The sequence below is a fragment of the Erythrolamprus reginae genome, chromosome 7, assembly GCF_031021105.1.
Source record: "Erythrolamprus reginae isolate rEryReg1 chromosome 7, rEryReg1.hap1, whole genome shotgun sequence".
NCBI lineage: Eukaryota > Metazoa > Chordata > Lepidosauria > Squamata > Dipsadidae > Erythrolamprus > Erythrolamprus reginae.
The window spans coordinates 29,056,562-29,075,365 of record NC_091956.1 but is presented as its reverse complement, the minus strand read 5'-3'; the positions used below and the strand labels follow the sequence as shown (position 1 = coordinate 29,075,365).

The 18,804-nt window shown below is 43.9% G+C and overlaps 1 protein-coding gene across 1 annotated transcript in view; it reads right to left on the bottom strand.

The window, feature by feature from the left end:
• Positions 1-17,786, bottom strand: part of SPOCK3 (SPARC (osteonectin), cwcv and kazal like domains proteoglycan 3) — a 176,484-nt gene extending 158,698 nt beyond the window's left edge. The window contains exons 1-2 of the mRNA XM_070757254.1: positions 17,629-17,786; positions 17,106-17,315 (exon numbers count right to left, since the gene is read on the bottom strand). Of these exons, the coding sequence (XP_070613355.1) occupies positions 17,106-17,315 (210 nt within the window). The 5' untranslated portion in view covers positions 17,629-17,786. The remainder of the gene's footprint in view (positions 1-17,105; positions 17,316-17,628) is intronic.
• Between the last annotated feature and the right edge of the window lie 1,018 nt (positions 17,787-18,804).

Below are 18,804 nucleotides of genomic sequence, written 5' to 3'. Positions count from 1 at the left end.
CATAGTTATCCAACTAACTGCAGAGCATATTCAACAGATAAATATATTCAAAGATGCTTCTATACAGAACAAGAGTAAGGGCCAAAGAAAATGATATGTCAAAAGCCAATAATTTAGCTGGCTGTACCCCTCAAGCAAGTAGTTTAGGAAAACCTAGTAGAGAATAAATTATAATTCAGATGTACAGTGTACTGATTATGTTTCTTTTTCATCACAATTAAGCATACGTTGAAAAATATTAAGAATTTGATTCTTCTCCAACACAAATGCTATCCATCTCCCAAAACATGTCTATGTAACAGATTAAATTGTACAATGATTGCCCTAATATTCTTTGAGTCAAATAGATTTAGAATGTTTCACAGATCAATTTATCATACAACATAGATTCCTTAGCTCAGATGGAAGATACAACCTCTTTCTAAATGACAAAACTGTAATTCTTCTTTTGTCATTATTTATTCTGTTATAATAGAAAAGTAGTACTGCTGGCCCCTTTACTTAGCAAGTTGAAAGAGCCTAGTGTCTCTCTTTAATTTTCAAAATACATATTTAAGAATCAATGAGGAAGCCAAATTATGTTAGCTACTGGATAATGAAGATCATTAATTTTAGCTTGCAAAATATACCAACCATTAAGCAACTGTTCATCCTAAAGGCTTATTAGTGCAATAGTAAAATTGCATTTATTAATAGGGGTTGTTACACTGCATCAGCTGCATTTCTGGCCTCCCACCTCCATCAGAAATGCAAACCTGTTCCAAATTCATGACTGAAAATATTCTCTTCTATAAATACAGTGATACCTCGTCTTACAAACGCCTCGTCATACAAACTTTTCGAGATACAAACTTGGGGTTTAAGATTTTTTTGCCTCTTCTTACAAACTATTTTCATCTTACAAACCCACTGCTGCCACTGGGATGCCCCGCCTCCGGACTTCCGTTGCCAGCGAGGCACCCGTTTTTGCACTGCTGGGATTCCCCTGAGGCTCCCCTCCATGGGACACCCCACCGCCGGACTTCCATGTTTTTTTATTGCTGCAGGGGAATCCCAGCAGGGCAATCCCAGCAGTGCAAAAACGGGTGCTTCGCTGGCAACAGAAGTCTGGAGGTGGGGTTTCCCAGCGAGGGGAGCCTCAGTGAAATCGCAGCATCACAAAAACACAGAGGTCTGGAGGTGGGGTTTCGAGGACGTCAGTGTTTTTGCGATGCTGCAATTTCACTCAAGGTCCCTTCGCTGGGAAACCCCACCTCCAGACTTTCGTTGCCAGCGAAGCACCCATTTTTGCAATGCTGGGATTCCCCTGCAGCATCGCAAAAACACAGATGGCTGGAGGTGAGGTTTCCCATGGAGGGGAGCCTCAGGGGAATCCCAGGAGCACAAAAACGGGCGCTTCGGCTGGCAAAAGGGGTGAATTATGGGCTTGCACGCATTAATCACTTTTCCATTGATTCCTATGGGAAACATTGTTTCGTCTTACAAACTTTTCACCTTAAGAACCTCGTCCCGGAACCAATTAAGTTTGTAAGACAAGGTATCACTGTATAGGAGTTTATAAATAAATAAATGAATATAGTACACAATCTATAGCAGTAATGGTGAAATGGAGTGCCGAAAGAGCATGCGAGCATGCTATCATGTGTGTGTGAGTGCCCACACCCATAATTCAATGGCTGAGAAGGACAAAAACAACTCTCCCCACCACCTGGAGGCCCTCTGGAGGCCGGAAGCATCCTGTTTCCCAACTTCTGGTGGGCCCAGTAGGCTCGTGTTTCACACTCCCCAGGCTCCAAAAACTTCCCTGGAACTGGGGAAGGGTAAAAACACCCTCCCCCATCCCACCCGGAGGCTCTCTGGCTGTCACACACATGCATGTTGGAACTGAGCTAGGGCAAAGGTTCGTGTGCCAGCAAATATGGCTCCACGTGCCACCTGTGGCACCCGTGCCATAGGTTCGCCATCACTGATCTATAGCTTAGTCAAAAATGAGAGCAAAGATGAAAATGATGAAATAGATCTCTCACAGAGAGACATATAGGTAGTCTTCAACCTAAAACTACATTTGAGCCAAAATTTTCCATTGTTAAGTGAGACAGTTGTTGAGTAGGTTTTATGAATTCTATAAATTTTGAAGCTTCATTTTATGAATTCTCTTGTCACAATCACTAAGTGAATCACTGCAGTTGTTTAGTTAGCAATATGGTTGTTAAGCTAAACTAATTTCTTATTTGACTTTGCTTATCAGAAGGTCGGAAAATATGGTCACTGCAACTGTCGTAAATATGAATCAGTTGTTAAATGAGTTTTGATCATGTGACCACGAGGATACTACAACAGTTGCAAGTGTGAAAAACAATCATGTCACATTTTTCAATGTCATTGTAACTTTGAACGGTCACTAAATGAACTATTATTAGTCAAGGACTTCCTGTATTAGGACCAAGAGAGGGACACTGAGATATAGACACTGATAAAAGTCAACACCAGCCATATGCCTGGGCTTGACTGAAAAATTGAATCCATTTTTTGAAGGATTCTCTGTAACTGAATTGCTTAGATAAAACCCTAAATTTGTGATGGCAAACCTATGGCACATGTGCCAGAGGTGGCACGCAGAGCTCTCTTTGTGGGCATGTGCACAGTTCCCAGCTGATATTCTGGTTTCTGATGCATAGCCAGCTGGTCTTCGTAGGCACTGGACTGTCAGAAAATGGTATCCATTAAATGCTCAAAAACAGGCCGTTTTGGGAGCTAATTTCAGTTTTTCAGGCCTTTTTTTGGCCTGTTTTCACACCACTTTGTGGAGGACGTTTTCAAGACATTTCGGGGGCATTTCCAGGCTATTTTTTCAGGCCATCTTCAGGCCATTTTTGGCTGAAAAAATGGCCAAAAACAGTCATGCACACACCAGCCAGCTGGTCTTCGCGTTTTCAATAATGCAGCATGCACACATGCACGCGCATTCCAGTTTGGGCACTTGGTGTCGAAAAGATTCACCATTACTGCTCTAGATAATCACTCTACCATGTTCAAATGTCTCAGTTCTTTCTTTACTTTCTGAAGGTCTAAGACTGTCAAAACCTCTGAATTGTATGTGGGCTTCCACAGGAAACCATTTGAAAATGGTGGTTAGTTTAACATTATTTGAGTGACAGGTCCACTTGCTGAGTGAGTTATCATAATTGGCAGCCTCTGTTTTATAGCTATTTTACCTTATTGCATGGATTAAGAGCTGGGCTTACATTAAAACCCGAGATGAATATGAAAATGGAGTACATAAATGTTGCTGTGTTAGTACAAGAATTTTTTACATATCTCAAATTCTATCAAGAACATTTTTTCTTGAAAAAGTCTATTTCCCTGCAAATTCCTCAACTCTAAACGATTATTCTGGTAATTGAGTTATTATTCAATAACGTGAATTATTTTCATGACAATATTTGATGCACTTCCAACACAAAGCTGTTTTCCTTAATTCAGTATCTGATTGATATCCATTTCCCATTCTTTGTTCACCATTACCAACTTTCTAAATCTAATATTACTAGTCAAGCAAACAACTAATATATAATATAGTATCAATTCAGATATTAAATTTAAAACAGAAAAGAAAAAAATGTAATTCTTAGGAATCTTAGTTATTGAAGCCATATTACATTTGGAGTTATAATATGTTTAATACAAACCGTGCCCCCCTACTCTGTACCCATTGGTACATTAGAAAGCTATTTTAGTGGCTGTGGTTTATTAGGCACAGATGGCAAAAGTCAATTCCAATAAGAGTAAAGACCTAAGACAAACTAATGATGTACAGCCATATCCAGTGAATAACCTATGGCAACTTTAAGAAAGATTATGGATTTACAGAAAGACAGTAAAGGCAAGATAAAAGAGTTATCTGCTTTACCTGAGCTTACAAGGCCAGCCTACAGGCTAGCATATTAATACTTTTCTATCTTTGAAATGTCCAGCAGTTCAGCCACCTTTTCTCAGCTAAACATTTTCCATAGGTAAATAAAATCTCACTAAGTAACATATATTTCTTACTTGCTTTTTATGTAGTCCAACCTACATATTATCTTGACACTGAATTAAATAGGTTTAAGAATTATAACAGCATGGAATTGTTGATAAAGTATTGTATAAGACTCCAAATTATTTATAAAAACTATAACATTTCTACACAAATATGTGGAATGGGGGGGGTTGTTTTCAGACGGACTACTTACATTTTGCAGAACCTCTCCTCTATTTTATCAATTCAGAAACAGCACTGCTGCTGAATGAACTGGGAATTTTATATTACACGTCAAAAGCACAAAGTGTTTGAAAAACTCTGCCAAGAAAAGCTGAGTTTTAGTATTTCACAAGTCTGTATCTGCTTGGCAGGTATTGATGGAAAGAGGGCATTCTCTTCCAATTTGTTTCTGAAGAGAAGAAAAGAGTTTATAGATAGACCTACTCTGACAGAAAACAGCAGGCTTGGTTACTGCTGCTGTTCATTTTTGTCATTTCCAATCATAGAATCAAAAGAGTCGTCAATAAGGCTAAAAGAATTTTTGATCTTATGGTTCCTTTTAGAATATACGTGATTTCTTTAGCCTGTAGGCAATTACAGGAAAGTGACACAACTGAGAATGTGAGTAGCTACAATGTTAGTTCAGAAGAGAAATAACTAAGAAGAATGATTACTTTAAAGAATTCCACAAGAATATAATAGAACTGTGACTAGAATTTTTTAAACAGACCTGTCATTCATAAAGCAGTCAAATATTGTGGCATTTTACAATGTGTATCTTAGAATTTGCATGTCACAATAACGGCAAATAATATAGCAAAATCTGTGCTGATACATAGGTCGTTTTGACTCAAGGATTCTTGAAATTTCAGGAACTTATTTTCATAAACAGTGAAATCCATGCTTAGGAAAAACTACCAGTGCCAACACCTACGGGCTTTTGTAAAGAATGCAAAAGGTTCTCCTCAATCAAGGATCCTCAAACTTTTTGAACACTCCCTCAAACTGGCTAGGTGGGCGTGGCTGGGTGACCATGTGACTGGTTGGTCGTAGCTTGGTGGTCATGTGACTGAGTGGGCATGATTGGGTGGACATGGCCAATTTAGCAATCCATTTTGCCAATTTAGCAGTCCATTAAATAATACACACAAATTAAATTTTAATTTGTTTTTCTCTTGGCTGCGTTTTGTTCGCTTTTGTTTGACCTTTCTGTTTACTAGATCATTTTTAAGTTGTTTACAAGTCTAGTGGTCCACTTCAGAACACTCAGTTCTTCTCAGCCCCAAGGAGGTTACAATCAACCTCCCTCTCCCTTTTCCTGTCTTCCTGTCTTCCTCTCTCTCTGTCCTAGAAGAGCAAATGGGGGTGGGGAAGAGAAATGTTGCTGAATTCCATTCTATTCCATTATCCACATCGTAGCCCTGGCTACCCAGGCCCAGCAGAGTTGGGCTGGAACACAATCCCAGCTGGGCTTGGGCGGCCACAGCACCAATGGGGATCCAGCTTTTCCTGCTCATGATGGCCACCTTTTGCAGGATGCAAATGGACGTGCTTTTACCATTTCTACTCAGCCTTTCTATCTGACCACTTTACCTCAGTGACGCCCATTCCCAGTAGGCATAAGGCAGCCACCATTTTGTTTTTCATGACAATGGTGTTTTATTTGTTGACCTGATCAACATACTGGAAGGGAAAGTTTGGGCTTTTTGGCCAACATAAATATTGGGTTTGTGGGAGTGGAGAGTCATGGGAAAAATGATAAAACATTTTCATGGGCTATTAAGCTTCATAGCTAGCATGGTCCTGGAGAAGAAAGCAGGATCCTAAGGCAATTGTGAAAAATGGGTGCTCAGGGTTGGGCTTTAAGGAACCCATATGAACATAGTTGGCAACAATTTTACATGGCCCGTCTTTTCCAAACTTTCTATCACTTATGTGGCAACAACAAAGGGGAATATACTCAGTTTATAAATGAAATGATAAACAATATCTGACTGAGACTATGGAGATGGGATGAGCAGTTAGAATACTGTTAAAATAGGGAGTACTTGTAATAATTGTGTTAACCATGAAGGAAGATATGTATGATGACATTTTATTTGGCCTGCTAGTAGGTTGCATATTATCTATCTGTCTGTCTGTCCGTCCGTCCGTCCGTCCATCTACCTATCTATCTTGTATACCCCCGTATCTGTGGACTTGGGGCAGCTCAATTGTTCCTCAAAGCATGATTTAAGCATAGGAAAGGCTTTATTAGAATATTGCTCATTGTTAAAAAATTAAGTTGGCAGGGAAAGAAAGGATTAGATGAGCAACACATAAAAAAGCATTCAGAAATAGTTGTCCAGGCAGTCTCCAAGAATCAAATATAATTGAAAGAAAAGAAAATGAAGTTCCATGTGATTTTTACTCTAAAGCAGCCATATGTCTAAGCATCTGAAGATGAAATATTTAATCCAGTGGTGAAATCTGCTTACCTTCCCTACTGGTTTGGAAGTGCAAGATTTTTCACTCTCTGATAATGTATAGAAGGCTTTGTGTATGCACAGAGGGTTAAAAAAAGAAAATGACAACATCCGGGCAGGTGGGCGAACCTCACATTGGCGCCGCTACAGGTATGCCCGAACCAGGCCAAAACAGTAGCATTTCACCCGATTGAACCGTTTCAGTGAAAAATTATTGCCCATCTGACATGCAATTTGATGGTTTTCTATACAAACATATGTGTGGCATGTATGATGATTAAGATTAAAGCATTCAGAGAGGACAATTTTAAGCAGGCAAATTAGTATCCAGTAAAAGGGTTAAATAGTCCTACTTTTCTACTGTTATAGTTTGGGATTCTTTTGATGTGTTTGCATATATTATATTAAGTCATACAAACAGTTGGTGGGTTCAGATACGTGAAGCCAAAAAAACCCCAAAACCATTGGGATTTATAAACCATTATTTATGGATTACTATGCTGCACAAATTCAACCAGTGGTCCTTATTCATGCACAAGTGTGAAATTTAGATTTGCTTTGTTTTGTTCCCCAAAACTCCATATTTTTTCTTATCACGTCCATTATTAAAAAAGTCTTTCTACACATGTTGTGCTTGAGCAGAAATAACAACCACAACCACAACAACAACAACAATAATAATAATAATAATACTGATAGAAGCAAAAGGTCCACTTTGCACAGTCCCTCAATATACTATACAGTGTTCCCGCGATTCTCACGGGTCCGAACTTCACGAAAAGTCTATATCACCATTTTTCAAAAAATATTATTAAAAAAATACAGTAATACCTCATGATACGAACTTAATTGGTGAAAGGAGGAGGTTCGTAAGGTGAAAAGTTCGTAACACGAAACAAAGTTTCCCATAGGAATCAATGGAAAAGCAATTAATCCGTGCAAGCCCAAAATTCACCCCTTTTGCCTCATTTCCGCCAGCATTCGGATTTTGTTCGGGTGTGGGTTGACGGGGGGAGACGGGGGGAGACAGCGCAGGCTGCCCGGAGGGAGCCTCGTGGGTGGATTAATGGAAAAGTCAACAGTTACTGTCCGGCTTGCAATGACTGGAAGGGAAGGGAGGGAAATGCACGGGCGATTTATACGTGCGTCTTCTCTGATTTCCTCCCTCCCGCCTTCCCCCTCTCCCTCCTGGCCTCCCTCCTCCTCCTGTATTCTGCCTCCCTCCCAGCCTCCGAGCCACATTCTCCGCGTCGCCGGCCGGCTGTCATCTTCTAAAGAAGCAAGAAGAGGAGGAGGAGCTGGGCGCCTTCCTCCACCACCACCGGCGCCCAGCTCCTCCTCCTCTTCTTGCTTCTTTAGAAGATGACAGCCAACCGGCGGTGCAGAGGGTGGGGATGGTGTGCGTGTGTGGAAAGCGTCAGCGGGAGAACTGGGGGGAGCCGTGGCCACTGCCCCGTGGAAGGGACCCGGCTGGGAAGCTCCCGAAGGTGTGGGCTGGGGTCTTTCCGGGAGAGCAAGCAGCTGGCGTGGGCTGCCCCCCCCAGTTCTCCCGCGGACCTCTTCCACACATCCCGACTCCTGCAGCCTCCGCGTTTTTCTTTCGGCCTCGGGCTGGAAAGGGGGAGCTAAGCCAGCCCAGCGGCTTTTTACATTGGGGAGAAGTTACCAGCCCAGCGGCATTGATTCCTCCCACCGCTTAGCTCCTCCCATACACCCAGAAGCCGAAAGTTCTGGCCTTTGTTCACCAGCCTCCACGTTTTTCATGTTTGCATCCTGGGCGGGCGGGCGGGCGAGGAGGCGCGACCGACCGGCTCAGGCTCTGGCTAGGACGGGGCGGGCAGTGGCTGGGCACAGCGGCAAGGGTGCGTCCGACTCGGGGCTGGCGGCGCCCGACGCACCGGGGAACATCAGCTCAGCGGATCAAGCCCGGCTCCTTTCGGCCCAGCATCCCGGGCCAAGTGGCTGCTTTCCGTCACTGAGCCTGGCTCGCCCGGAAGATCGTAGCGCGCGTTGGCTGCGCTGGCGAGGGAAGCCAAGCTGGCAGCAACATCGCCACCGCCGCAGCCAACGCGCACTACGATCTTCCGGGCGAGCCAGGCTCAGTGACAGAAGGCAGCCGCTTGGCCCGGGATGCTGGGCCGAAAGGAGCCGGGCTTGATCCGCTGAGCCTGGCCGGCTTGGCTTCCCTCGCCGGCGCAGGCAACACGCGCTGCCATCTTCCGTCACTGAGCCTGGCTGGCCCGGAAGATGGCAGCGCGTGTTGCCTGCGCCGGCGAAGAAAGCCAAGTGGCGGCGACGTTGCTGCCAGCTTGGCTTCCCTCGCCGGTGCAGGCAACATGCGCTGCCATCTTCCGGGCCGGCCAGGCTCAGCGGATCAAGCCCGGCTCCTTTCGGCCCAGCATCCCAGGCCAAGCGGCTGCCTTCCGTCACTGAGCCTGGCTCGCCCGGAAGATCGTAGCACGCATCGGCTGCGCCGGCGAGGGAAGCCAAGCCGGCAGCAACGTCGCCGCCGCCACAGCCAACGCGCGCTACGATCTTCCAGGTGAGCCAGGCTCAGTGACGGAAGGCAGCCGCTTGGCCCGGGATGCTGGGCCTAAAAGGAGCCGGGCTTGAAGATCGCAGCGCGCGTTGGCTGCGGTGGCGAGGGCTTGCGATGGAGGGTGGAGGAAGCGGCCATGGGAGGCCGAGCTGCCTCAGGGAGGAGGAGGATCGGGCGGGACCAGGTGGGGGCTGGAATTTCTCCGCTGGGAAGAAGTGGCGATGGATCATCCGTCTACCTCTGTCGGCTGCTCCGGGCCACAGGGGCGAGGGGCGCTGCTTCTCCGGTCGCTCGGTCCTCTCCTGCCTCCCGCGCCGATCGAAAGGGGCTGGAGCGGCAGAGCCGAGCACGCCTTCCGCCCTTTCATCCTCGCCCCCGTGGCCCGGAGCAGCCGACAGAGGTAGACGGAGGATCCATCGCCGCTTCTTCCCAGCGGAGAAATTCCAGCCCCCACCTGGTCCCGCCCGATCCTCCTCCTCCCTGAGGCAGCTCGCCCTCCCATGGCCGCTTCCGGGAGCAGCCCGGAGCAGCCGACAATGTTGCCCGCTGCGTCGGGTGCCACCAGCCCCGAGTCAGACACAGCATCGCCGCCACCACCGCTGCCCCCAGTCGCTGCCCGCCCCATCTCGCTGCCCGCCCCGTCTCGCTGCCCGCCCCGTCTCGCTCTGCCACGCCTCCTCGCCTGCCGCCCGCCCGCCCAGGATGCAGACCTGCTGCCTCGCCTCACGCCCGCTGCCGGCCCGATCCTGCGCCTCCTGCTCCCCCCCAGCCAAAAATACAAAGGTGGTCTGCCGCCACCTGCGGAGCAATGGGAAGCTGAAGCCGCTGGCGGTTTCAGACTCCCTTTGCTCCAGGCTGCTCCGCCCTGCCTGTCATGCGGCGGCAGACCATCTTTGTGGTTTTTCGCTGGGGGGGGAGCAGGAGGACCTTCCTGACTCCCTCCCCCAGCGCCGGACCTCCTGCCCTTCCTCCCAGACAAAAACCCAAAGTGGCCTCCCGAACCCGAACGTTTTCCGTCTTACCAACCTGCCACCACCGCCGAGAAGCCCTGCCGCCCGGCTGTCACCTTTTAAAACAGCCGGGGGGCTTCCTAGAAGCCTCCCGAAGCCGAATGCCAAACCCGAACATCCGGGTTCGGCTTCGGGAGGCTGCTGGGAAGCCCCCCGGCTGTTTTAAAAGGTGACAGACGGGCGAATGCCGAACCCGGAAGTTCAGGTTTGGGGTTCGTAACATGAAAAAAGTTCGTAAGAAGAGGCGAAAATTTTAAGAACCCCGGGTTCGTATCTCGGGTTGTTCGTAAGACGAGGGGTTCGTATCTTGAGGTACCACTGTACTTAGTTTTTTTGCACGCCAAGGGTTTTCTGGGGTTGCCTGATGTACAATACTGTGCGTTTTAACCCCCCCTCCACCTCAGCCGTCCTGTTTCCATCCTAGCCTTCCGATCCCACCCCTTTAATTCTCGGAGCGTGGGTACGCTCCAATTGAAGCCGAGCCTCACTGCCGCCCGCCGCCGCTGCAGCGAGTGCAGCACAGCCCCCTGCTTGCCACCCAGATGTCCCTGTGGATTCTGGGGATAAGTAAAACCAGGAATGAAGGGGGAGGAAGGAAGGAAAGAAAGGGAGCACCTCTACTTCATGGAAATTTGACTTTCATGGGTGGTCTTGGAACGTATCCCCTGCAAAAGTCAAGGGAACACAGTATAACCTATAATATTGAAGCTTTAAAGGGATGCCTTGCTCATCTATTCTCAAGAAAGCAACCCTCCTTAGAAGTTTGTGCAGCCCTACAAAATATATCCTTTAAATCAGGAGGCTCCTTGGCAACTTTTAAGACGTTTGGGCTGAGGAATTCTGGGAGTTGAAGTCAACAATGTCTTAAAAGTTGCCAAAGTTGGGAGACCCCTATTTAAATCCTACACTTTCCTCTGTTTATCTGTAAGACACATTTTATTTCAGTGTGTTAAATCACTCTGAAACCAGTAAAAATAAGCACTCAAACAGGTTTTACACAATATTCTTTGAAATGAACTTGTTTTAGTGGTTTAGTAGATATAATATTAATTATTCAGCTAGGAAATCCAATGCCAATCTAATACACCAGGAGAAGTTACAACAAATCTTAAATAAGTTAAGGTTATGAATAGTTATTACTGAACTGCTCTCAATTCCCTTCTATTGTGTTCTAAATCACTTTTGGAAAGCTGAGTCAATGAGCCAGAAGTTGGGGTCATTATGTAATACATAAATCAATCTTGTCAGTTAATTCCTGAGTTAAGCCTTTAAATACTGCTTTTCACATTAAAAGAACTTGTCAAAGGCTTTTCCTTTATTTTACAAAAAAGCATGCTTGAAATACAATTTACTGCTATGTAAGAAAACCTAAATAATCACTGCACTTGAAAGAAGTTAAACTGCATAAGCAGGATACAACAATATACAGCAGGAAAAAACAATTTAATAGGGAAAATAATATTAACTGCTAATTAGAAGCAGAATTTAAATAATTTCCCAAATAACCTTTTTAAATTAGCATGGTCTCTCCCATTGGAAGCACCTCAGAAATATTACGTTGCTAAGGTCAGTATTTGCAACCAGAAAGGGCCAAGAGTTGAAGCATCTGCAAGCCACAAAGTGGTAGAAAGGCTGAATTAGTCACACTGACAATCACCATTTCTTACTGCTGAAACAATCCTATTTTCCTACTTAAATGTTTTTTAAAAACAAGCTTTGCAATCAATCCAGATATTGTTAAATATAAATAAGACTCGTAATTTATTTTCTGGTGTGGGATCAATGTCTTTCACAACTGCATGATAATGAGAAATTAAACAAGTGATATATCAAACTAAACCTGTTGAATTTTGAGGGGGAAGTTATAGTGGTGAAAAGCATAGGTTTTAAGAGTTGACACCAACTTGATAATAATACATAATTAAGCAATCAATTTGATATAGGTTAATATAGTCATAAAGTATTCTTTGGTATATTTGTTTCTATAATTGATATATTTGAGTTTTCATCAAAAGATGAGTTAATATTATTAGAATAAATGTTTACTCATTTATTGACTTAATGCATTCCACAGACAGTTATTCTAATTTTTTTACTGAGTGACTGTGTCACAGAAAGTTATAAGAATATTTATAGAATATCATATTAGCTGTTCCAAACCAGATTTATGCCCCACTGATACTAGCTGGTAAGTAAAGTCTACAGTAATTACAGTAAGTACCACAGCTTTTACATTTTTTAATTCCAGTTAAACAATTTAAGCAAGTAAAGGGATTTTTTAACAAAAGTGGCAAGAAGTGTTCCAGTGTTTTAAAAGTTTCTTCAAAATCAGATATCTTCAAAATTATCTATTATAAGGATGATATTAACAGTTATCTTGCAAGAAACATGATTGCATTCACATTTAGAAGCAAAACAGCCTAACACTTGAGTGAAGACAGAAATATCAATAAACAAAAACAAAAAACCCACTCTAAAGTAATTGTGTACATTTATGGTGAAATATCAAGTTCATTCTAACTCTCCACTTATAACATACAACATTTGTAAATAAAATAGTGTTTGATTTCAGACTGCACCCTCATTCACATCAATAACTTTTGAATAGGTTTAGCACACCATTTATATGCTATTAAAGTTTATATACACATCAATCTCTCTTTGGCCAATTGCTCTGGTCTTCCATACAATAAAATCAGTTCAGAATAAACAGAATGGCAAACATGTAACTTCAAAGTTCCCAAATACTTTTTTTTTAAAGTATCTTAACTGAGTTTTCGTATAATGTTTACTCATAGTGTTCACCTATGGTTGAACACTATGACATTGATAAAACTATTGAAGGAATTTGCTAATATCTTAACCATATCATTTCTTTTCATAAATAAGAATGCTTAGTGACAAAGAATTAGCATCTTAAGAATACAAAACATTATTTTTGAATTATCTGTAAAAATATGGTAACTCCATGTTTGCTAACATTTGTAATATATGAATAGTAGTAATTTTTAGGAGAGTGCTATGGATTAAAATCCCACTCTAATACTTTTGTCCAATAGAAGTAACTGCAAACTATCAATGTTTGTGATGACTGGGGTAACAATCAATACACTCAATTATCACTCAAACAGGAAATATGTACTCATTACATGACAAACAAAGTAACAAATCTATTTGAACATCTTTTAAAAGAAAAGGTTAAGGAAAACAATGATAACAACACTGTGGAGAGGGGCGGCATACAAATCTAATAAATTATTATTATTATTATTATTATTATTATTATTATTATTATTATTATTCACCAAACTTGTGTTCAGAAGCCTTTCCTACAGAATCCACTGTGTCTCCTGGTAGCAAGCAGAAAATCAAAGTGACAGTGCTAGAAATTAATAAGTAAAGGACATACTCTTTAGCAGAACAGGTTTCCAATTAATATTTCACATTCTGCAACTAAACAACTAAAATAATGGTTTATTTCTACAAAATGCACACCAACTCAACCCTGACAAGATGGAGTGGCTGTGTATTTTGCCTCCCAAGGACAATTCCATCTGTCCGTCCATTACCCTGGGGGGGAATTGCTGACCCCCTCAGAGAGGGTTCGCAACGTTGGCACCCTCCTTGATCCACAGCTAACATTAGAGCACCATCTTTCAGCTGTGGCGAGGAGGGCGTTTGCACAGGTCCGTCTGGTGCACCAGTTGGGACCCTATTTGGACAGGGAGTCATTACTCACAGTCACTCATGCCTTCATCACCTCGTGGTTCGACTACTACAATGCTCTCTACATGGGGCTACCTCTGAAGAGTGTTCATAAACTTCAGATCGTGCAGAATGCGGTCGCGAGAACAATTGTGAGGCTTCCTAGATTCGTCCATGCCTCGTCAACAATCGGCGGCCTGCACTGGTTGCCAATTAGTTTCCAGCCACAATTCAAAGTGTTGGTATAATGACCTATAAAGCCCTACATGGCATCGGACCAGAATACCTTCAGAACCATCTTCTGCTGCACGAATCCCAATGAACAATAAATCCCAGAGTTGGCCTTCTCCAGGTCCCAACGACAAAACAATGCCGTCTGGTGGGCCCCAGGGGAAGAGCCTTCTCTGCGGTGGCCCCGGCCCTCTGGAATTAACTCCCTCCGGAGATTAGAACCGCCCCCACCCTCCTTACCTTTTGTAAGTTACTGAAGACCCACCTATATTAGCCTGGGTAACTGAGGTATCTCCAGGCTAATATAGTTTATGTATGGTATGACTGAGTTGTATGGTTTTAATGATATGGGTTTTTTAGATGTTTTTTAAATATTGGATTTGTCAAATTGTTTATCGCTATTGTGAGCCGCTCCGAGTCTTCAGAGAGGGGCGGCATACAAATCTAATAAATTATTATTATTATTATTATTATTATTATTATTATTATTATTATTAAATTATTTTCCATGACTATAAACTTGAGTTACCATGCTATTGCCTAGGTTTATCCCCATGAAGAGATCCCTGTTTCTCATATTTTCTTTCGTCAAACAATATCTTTTGCCATTTTTGTAACTACCAGAATTTATCAAAAGCCAACACAAACTTCTCTCAGTTAAACTTTCCCCAAAAGAAAGAATCTGAATTGATGCAGTCTTGAGCTCCTGACAACTTATGGAGCAGAAACCAAAGTGCTGGCTGGTAGATTCAGAAACATCAACTGAAATGCCAAAGGGAATCCAATATGGATATGTTCAAGAAATGTGAGAAAACACTCTTAAGAAAATATTAGCATCTCTAGAGGACAAAAATTAGTGTATCTATAGGACAGAAATTACCATCAGTGTGCACTAGGGCACAGGTCCCCAACCTTTCAGACCTCAGGGACCACTAAATTCATAATTTTAAATCCTGCAGACCATTAATATGATCTGCCTAATGATTGGCTGAGTGTACATGTGACTGGGTTGGCCTGACCAACTTGATGTCATTCATATTGATGGGTGCCTCACCAGCCTCTACTCATCCCTCTCCTGCCAGCTACTCCTCAATTCCCCACAAGGGCTCCTTAGGGCCACAATAGGAAGCAGTTGTTAGAGCTAAGCAGCTACCACCAGAAAAAGTTGGCAAAACAGCTGGCTCAATTCAAATTGGATCTGACCAACAAGCAGGACCCCTGATTTAGCGCAATATTAAAAATGCAAATATTTTTTCTGTGGGCCACCAAAATTTTCTCATGAACCACCAGTGGTCCACGGTAAGTCTTCAAGTTGCCAAAGTTGGGGAGACCAGAACTAGGGTATGGAAACTCTACATCTCCAAGCTATTCAACAAGAAAGTATATTAATCACTTTGTGAATGCATCACTATTAATCATAGTAAATATAAATAATACAAGTAACAAGCTTCTTCAACTACAGCTTAGAAAAAACTACAGTATAAAGACGATGTTAGGGCTTTGGGCAGGTACTTTTAAAAGAGAAAAACATAAACATCAATTCCTTCCAAAGAACTATTTTCTAAACAACACAGGGCATGTTATTCAGTCAGAATAAAGTGTTACTACAATAAGTATTATTTTCTTCCTAGGATGTATTCATTCTGACGCTACATTAAATGCAAACATCTGTGGGCATAAATTTCAATGAATAATTAATTCCAATTAAACACATATAGCTTAGTCTGCACAAGTCAAGTTATGCATTCAATATAAACCTTCAAGCAAGCATTTCAATGGTTCAGAAACTAGTAATTTAACCCGTATTAATTAGTATAAAATGGGGAAACACTTTCTTTTCTTTTCAGTAGCTGCCTTGTTCTGAACATTTTAAAAGTATACAATACAGTGTACTTAACATGCCTACTTAAAAATAGATGAAGCAAGCAGATAGGAAATGGCTTATGGTGGGGTGCTTTTCAATTCACAACAGTTTTGTATCCCACCTTTATTCTGTCATTCATTGAGAAGCATTTTACACTGACTGAATTTCTTGGCTTTGACCCTTCTAAACAGGCCAAATTAGAAAAAAACGGGGAGAGAAAAGAGACAGTGACTGCTTGGCATCAGCTGCAACCCTGTTGCATGCATGCACGAAGCTGCTTTCAACTTTCCTTACTTCCCCCCCCCCCCCATGAAGCTAAACACCACAACCCACATTTAAATACGGACTCTTATGGCAGTAGAAAAGCCGTCAGTTACCAATTATTACATATAACACAACAGAACATGGCAAACAGGAGACGCAAAAAGCTTAACTCATTTCCATCAAAAGGGGTTAAAGTGTTCTTCTACCCACTCTAGACTAATAAAGGAGAATAAGAAAAACGCTTATATTTTTCACACTGAAAACCATTGTTCTCCCTTACCAATGGCCTATTTTTGCTTGGTGGTCAATGTTTTTGTAATATGGAGATTACAGGAGATGAATACTCTTTTTTTTTCATCCCCCCTTCCACCTTTGCAGCATACTTTCCATTCCCTGGACCTCAGAAATGCATATGTGGCTTTTATTATAGCATAGGATTCTCACAAGCACAAAGAAAAAGAAGGGGCATCTACTTTTCCTCCCTCTCCCACTTTTCCTCAGTGCTGCTTAACACATCATCATAAATCAAGGGGTTTTATTCATTGGCGGACCCCCAAAGTCCTCACAGCAGCATTGTCTCTTTTCATCCCCCCAACACTTTTAAGCCATAAGATGCCTGCCTTCTTGAAACATTGCCCAGGGAAAGATTGGAAGGGGGGACGGGATGATGTAGTTTTCCAACTCCAGGCAAACAAATGTAAAAAAAGAACTTTTCCCCTCCTTATATATATATATTTTCCAAACCTGCCCCATTGCCCATCCCCAATGGGAAAAGTTGGTCGCTGCACAGGGCGCCTAAAACAGGAGAGCTAATTATTTTTGTCCTAAAATAATCCAAATGGACGAAGGGTGGTTGTTGGGGGGGGGCAGAATCTTCCTGGATTCCTAAAAGAGATCCCGCCTGCAGCCAGGTCGCAGGTAAGTAAGCAGCCTGAGGGGGAAGGCAAAAAAAAAAGGCAGAAAGCGAGAAGACCCAGGAGAGGACTTGACTCGGCTCCTCACTTACGTCTCGGAATTTATTCCACTGTCCGACCTCCTTGTCGTATTGAGAGATGGTGGTGAGCCATTGCTTATCGTCCAGGAAATTCCCGCTGTCTGACCTGCCGCTTGCTCCCGCCGCCGCAGCAGCCATCGAGCCCCCCGCCGCTGCCGCCGCCACGGCTTGACTGCACCAAGCGGCTGCCCACACGCAGGCGAAGGCTGCTACCTTGAACATCTGGGGGGTGGGATGGCAGAGAGAGAAACAAAAAAGGGTGGTTAGCCCCCCAATAAAAAAAAACTAGGCACCGCGAGAGGCCCTCCCCCCCAAAGCGAGCCAGTTGGGGAGGGGGGAGGAGAAGGGGGCGCCCCTAGTCTGGAGAAAGCGAAGCAAACGGGTGGGGGGGCAAAGACGGCGAAGCAATTCCCTTCCCTCCGACAGAAGAAGAAGAGTTGTGGGTCCCTTCCTTTAAAAGGAGAGCAGTTGTCTTCATAATAATAATAATTAAAAATTAAAAGGGCAGAGAACCAGGCGGTCCATCCATCATCACCTTGCTGAAAATCCCACCGACTCCAGCGACCGAGAAAGCAGCTAGCTGCCGCCGCCAATGGTATCGCTTCTTGAAGATGCTGCTGTTGCACCCGCCGCCGCCAGCCGTCCACTCAGCTCCTTTGCGCCCAAGCGCGCGCTCTCCCGGACGCCGACGCCGCTGCCGCTTCGCAGGCCCTCCTCCTTCTCCTCTTCGCCCCCCCCCCCTTCTCCTCCCTGCCCGGCGCGCAGCTCTTCAGCGAGCGGACAGGCATAAGCCCGGGCTGTGTCTCCCGTCGCTGAGGGGGCCGGCCGAGGCAGAAGCTCTGAGGAGATATGGGGCCGTTGGAGGCTTCCAATGAGGCGATTAGGTGGTGGGAGGAAAAGAAGGGTTCTCTCGCGGCCGCTTTTATTTTGAAAGCGTGTCGACTCTGGGCTGAGGAGCGGAGGGTAACCTGAGAGGGGGGGGGGAACCCTTTCCCCGCCTTTTTTCCCCCTTGCTCTTTTAGCCGGAAAAGGGCAGGAGGCGACCCCCTGCCAGAAAACCCCGCAGGTTCATCCCGTCGCCTTCCATTTATTCAGACTGGGTTCAGCCTCTGAGTTTTGCCACTCCTGGTGGCGGTCAGATGTGAGGGAGGAAGGGACGCGGAACGGGGTATGCCAAATAAGGCAGAGATGGCCCCCTACCTCAAATTTCCTTTCTTACTCCCCTTAATTCCGTGGGCTCCAAAGTTTTGGGGCAACTGGGAAGAAAACGCCAAAGGTTTCTTTCAATGAGGAAAGTTCCCTCTTATCACCTCGCCATTCATTCCTATGCTCCTCAATAGACCATTGCCAATTTAGGTTTCTCCTTAGGCTGTGTTCACATGACACAACAGGCTGGGTTATTTTTAGACCTGTGTGCTGTACAAACTCAGACTTAGGGTGCCTGGATGAAGTGGCTGTTTTCTCTTTATGGTGACTGCACTGTCCTGGGAGGTAAACTACAGTAACAAGGAAAGGCGTTTCTGATCTAATCCTCTTTTCTACAATATCCAAGAAAATAAACAAAAGAGAGGAGGGGGTTTTTTTAAATAGAGTTTTAATTGTTTTTCTCCACAATACAGCCATACATATACCTTAATTCTTAACAATATGCATTTTAAGATGTATAACATAGTTATACATTTCTATTTAATAGTACATGAAGCAGTATCTT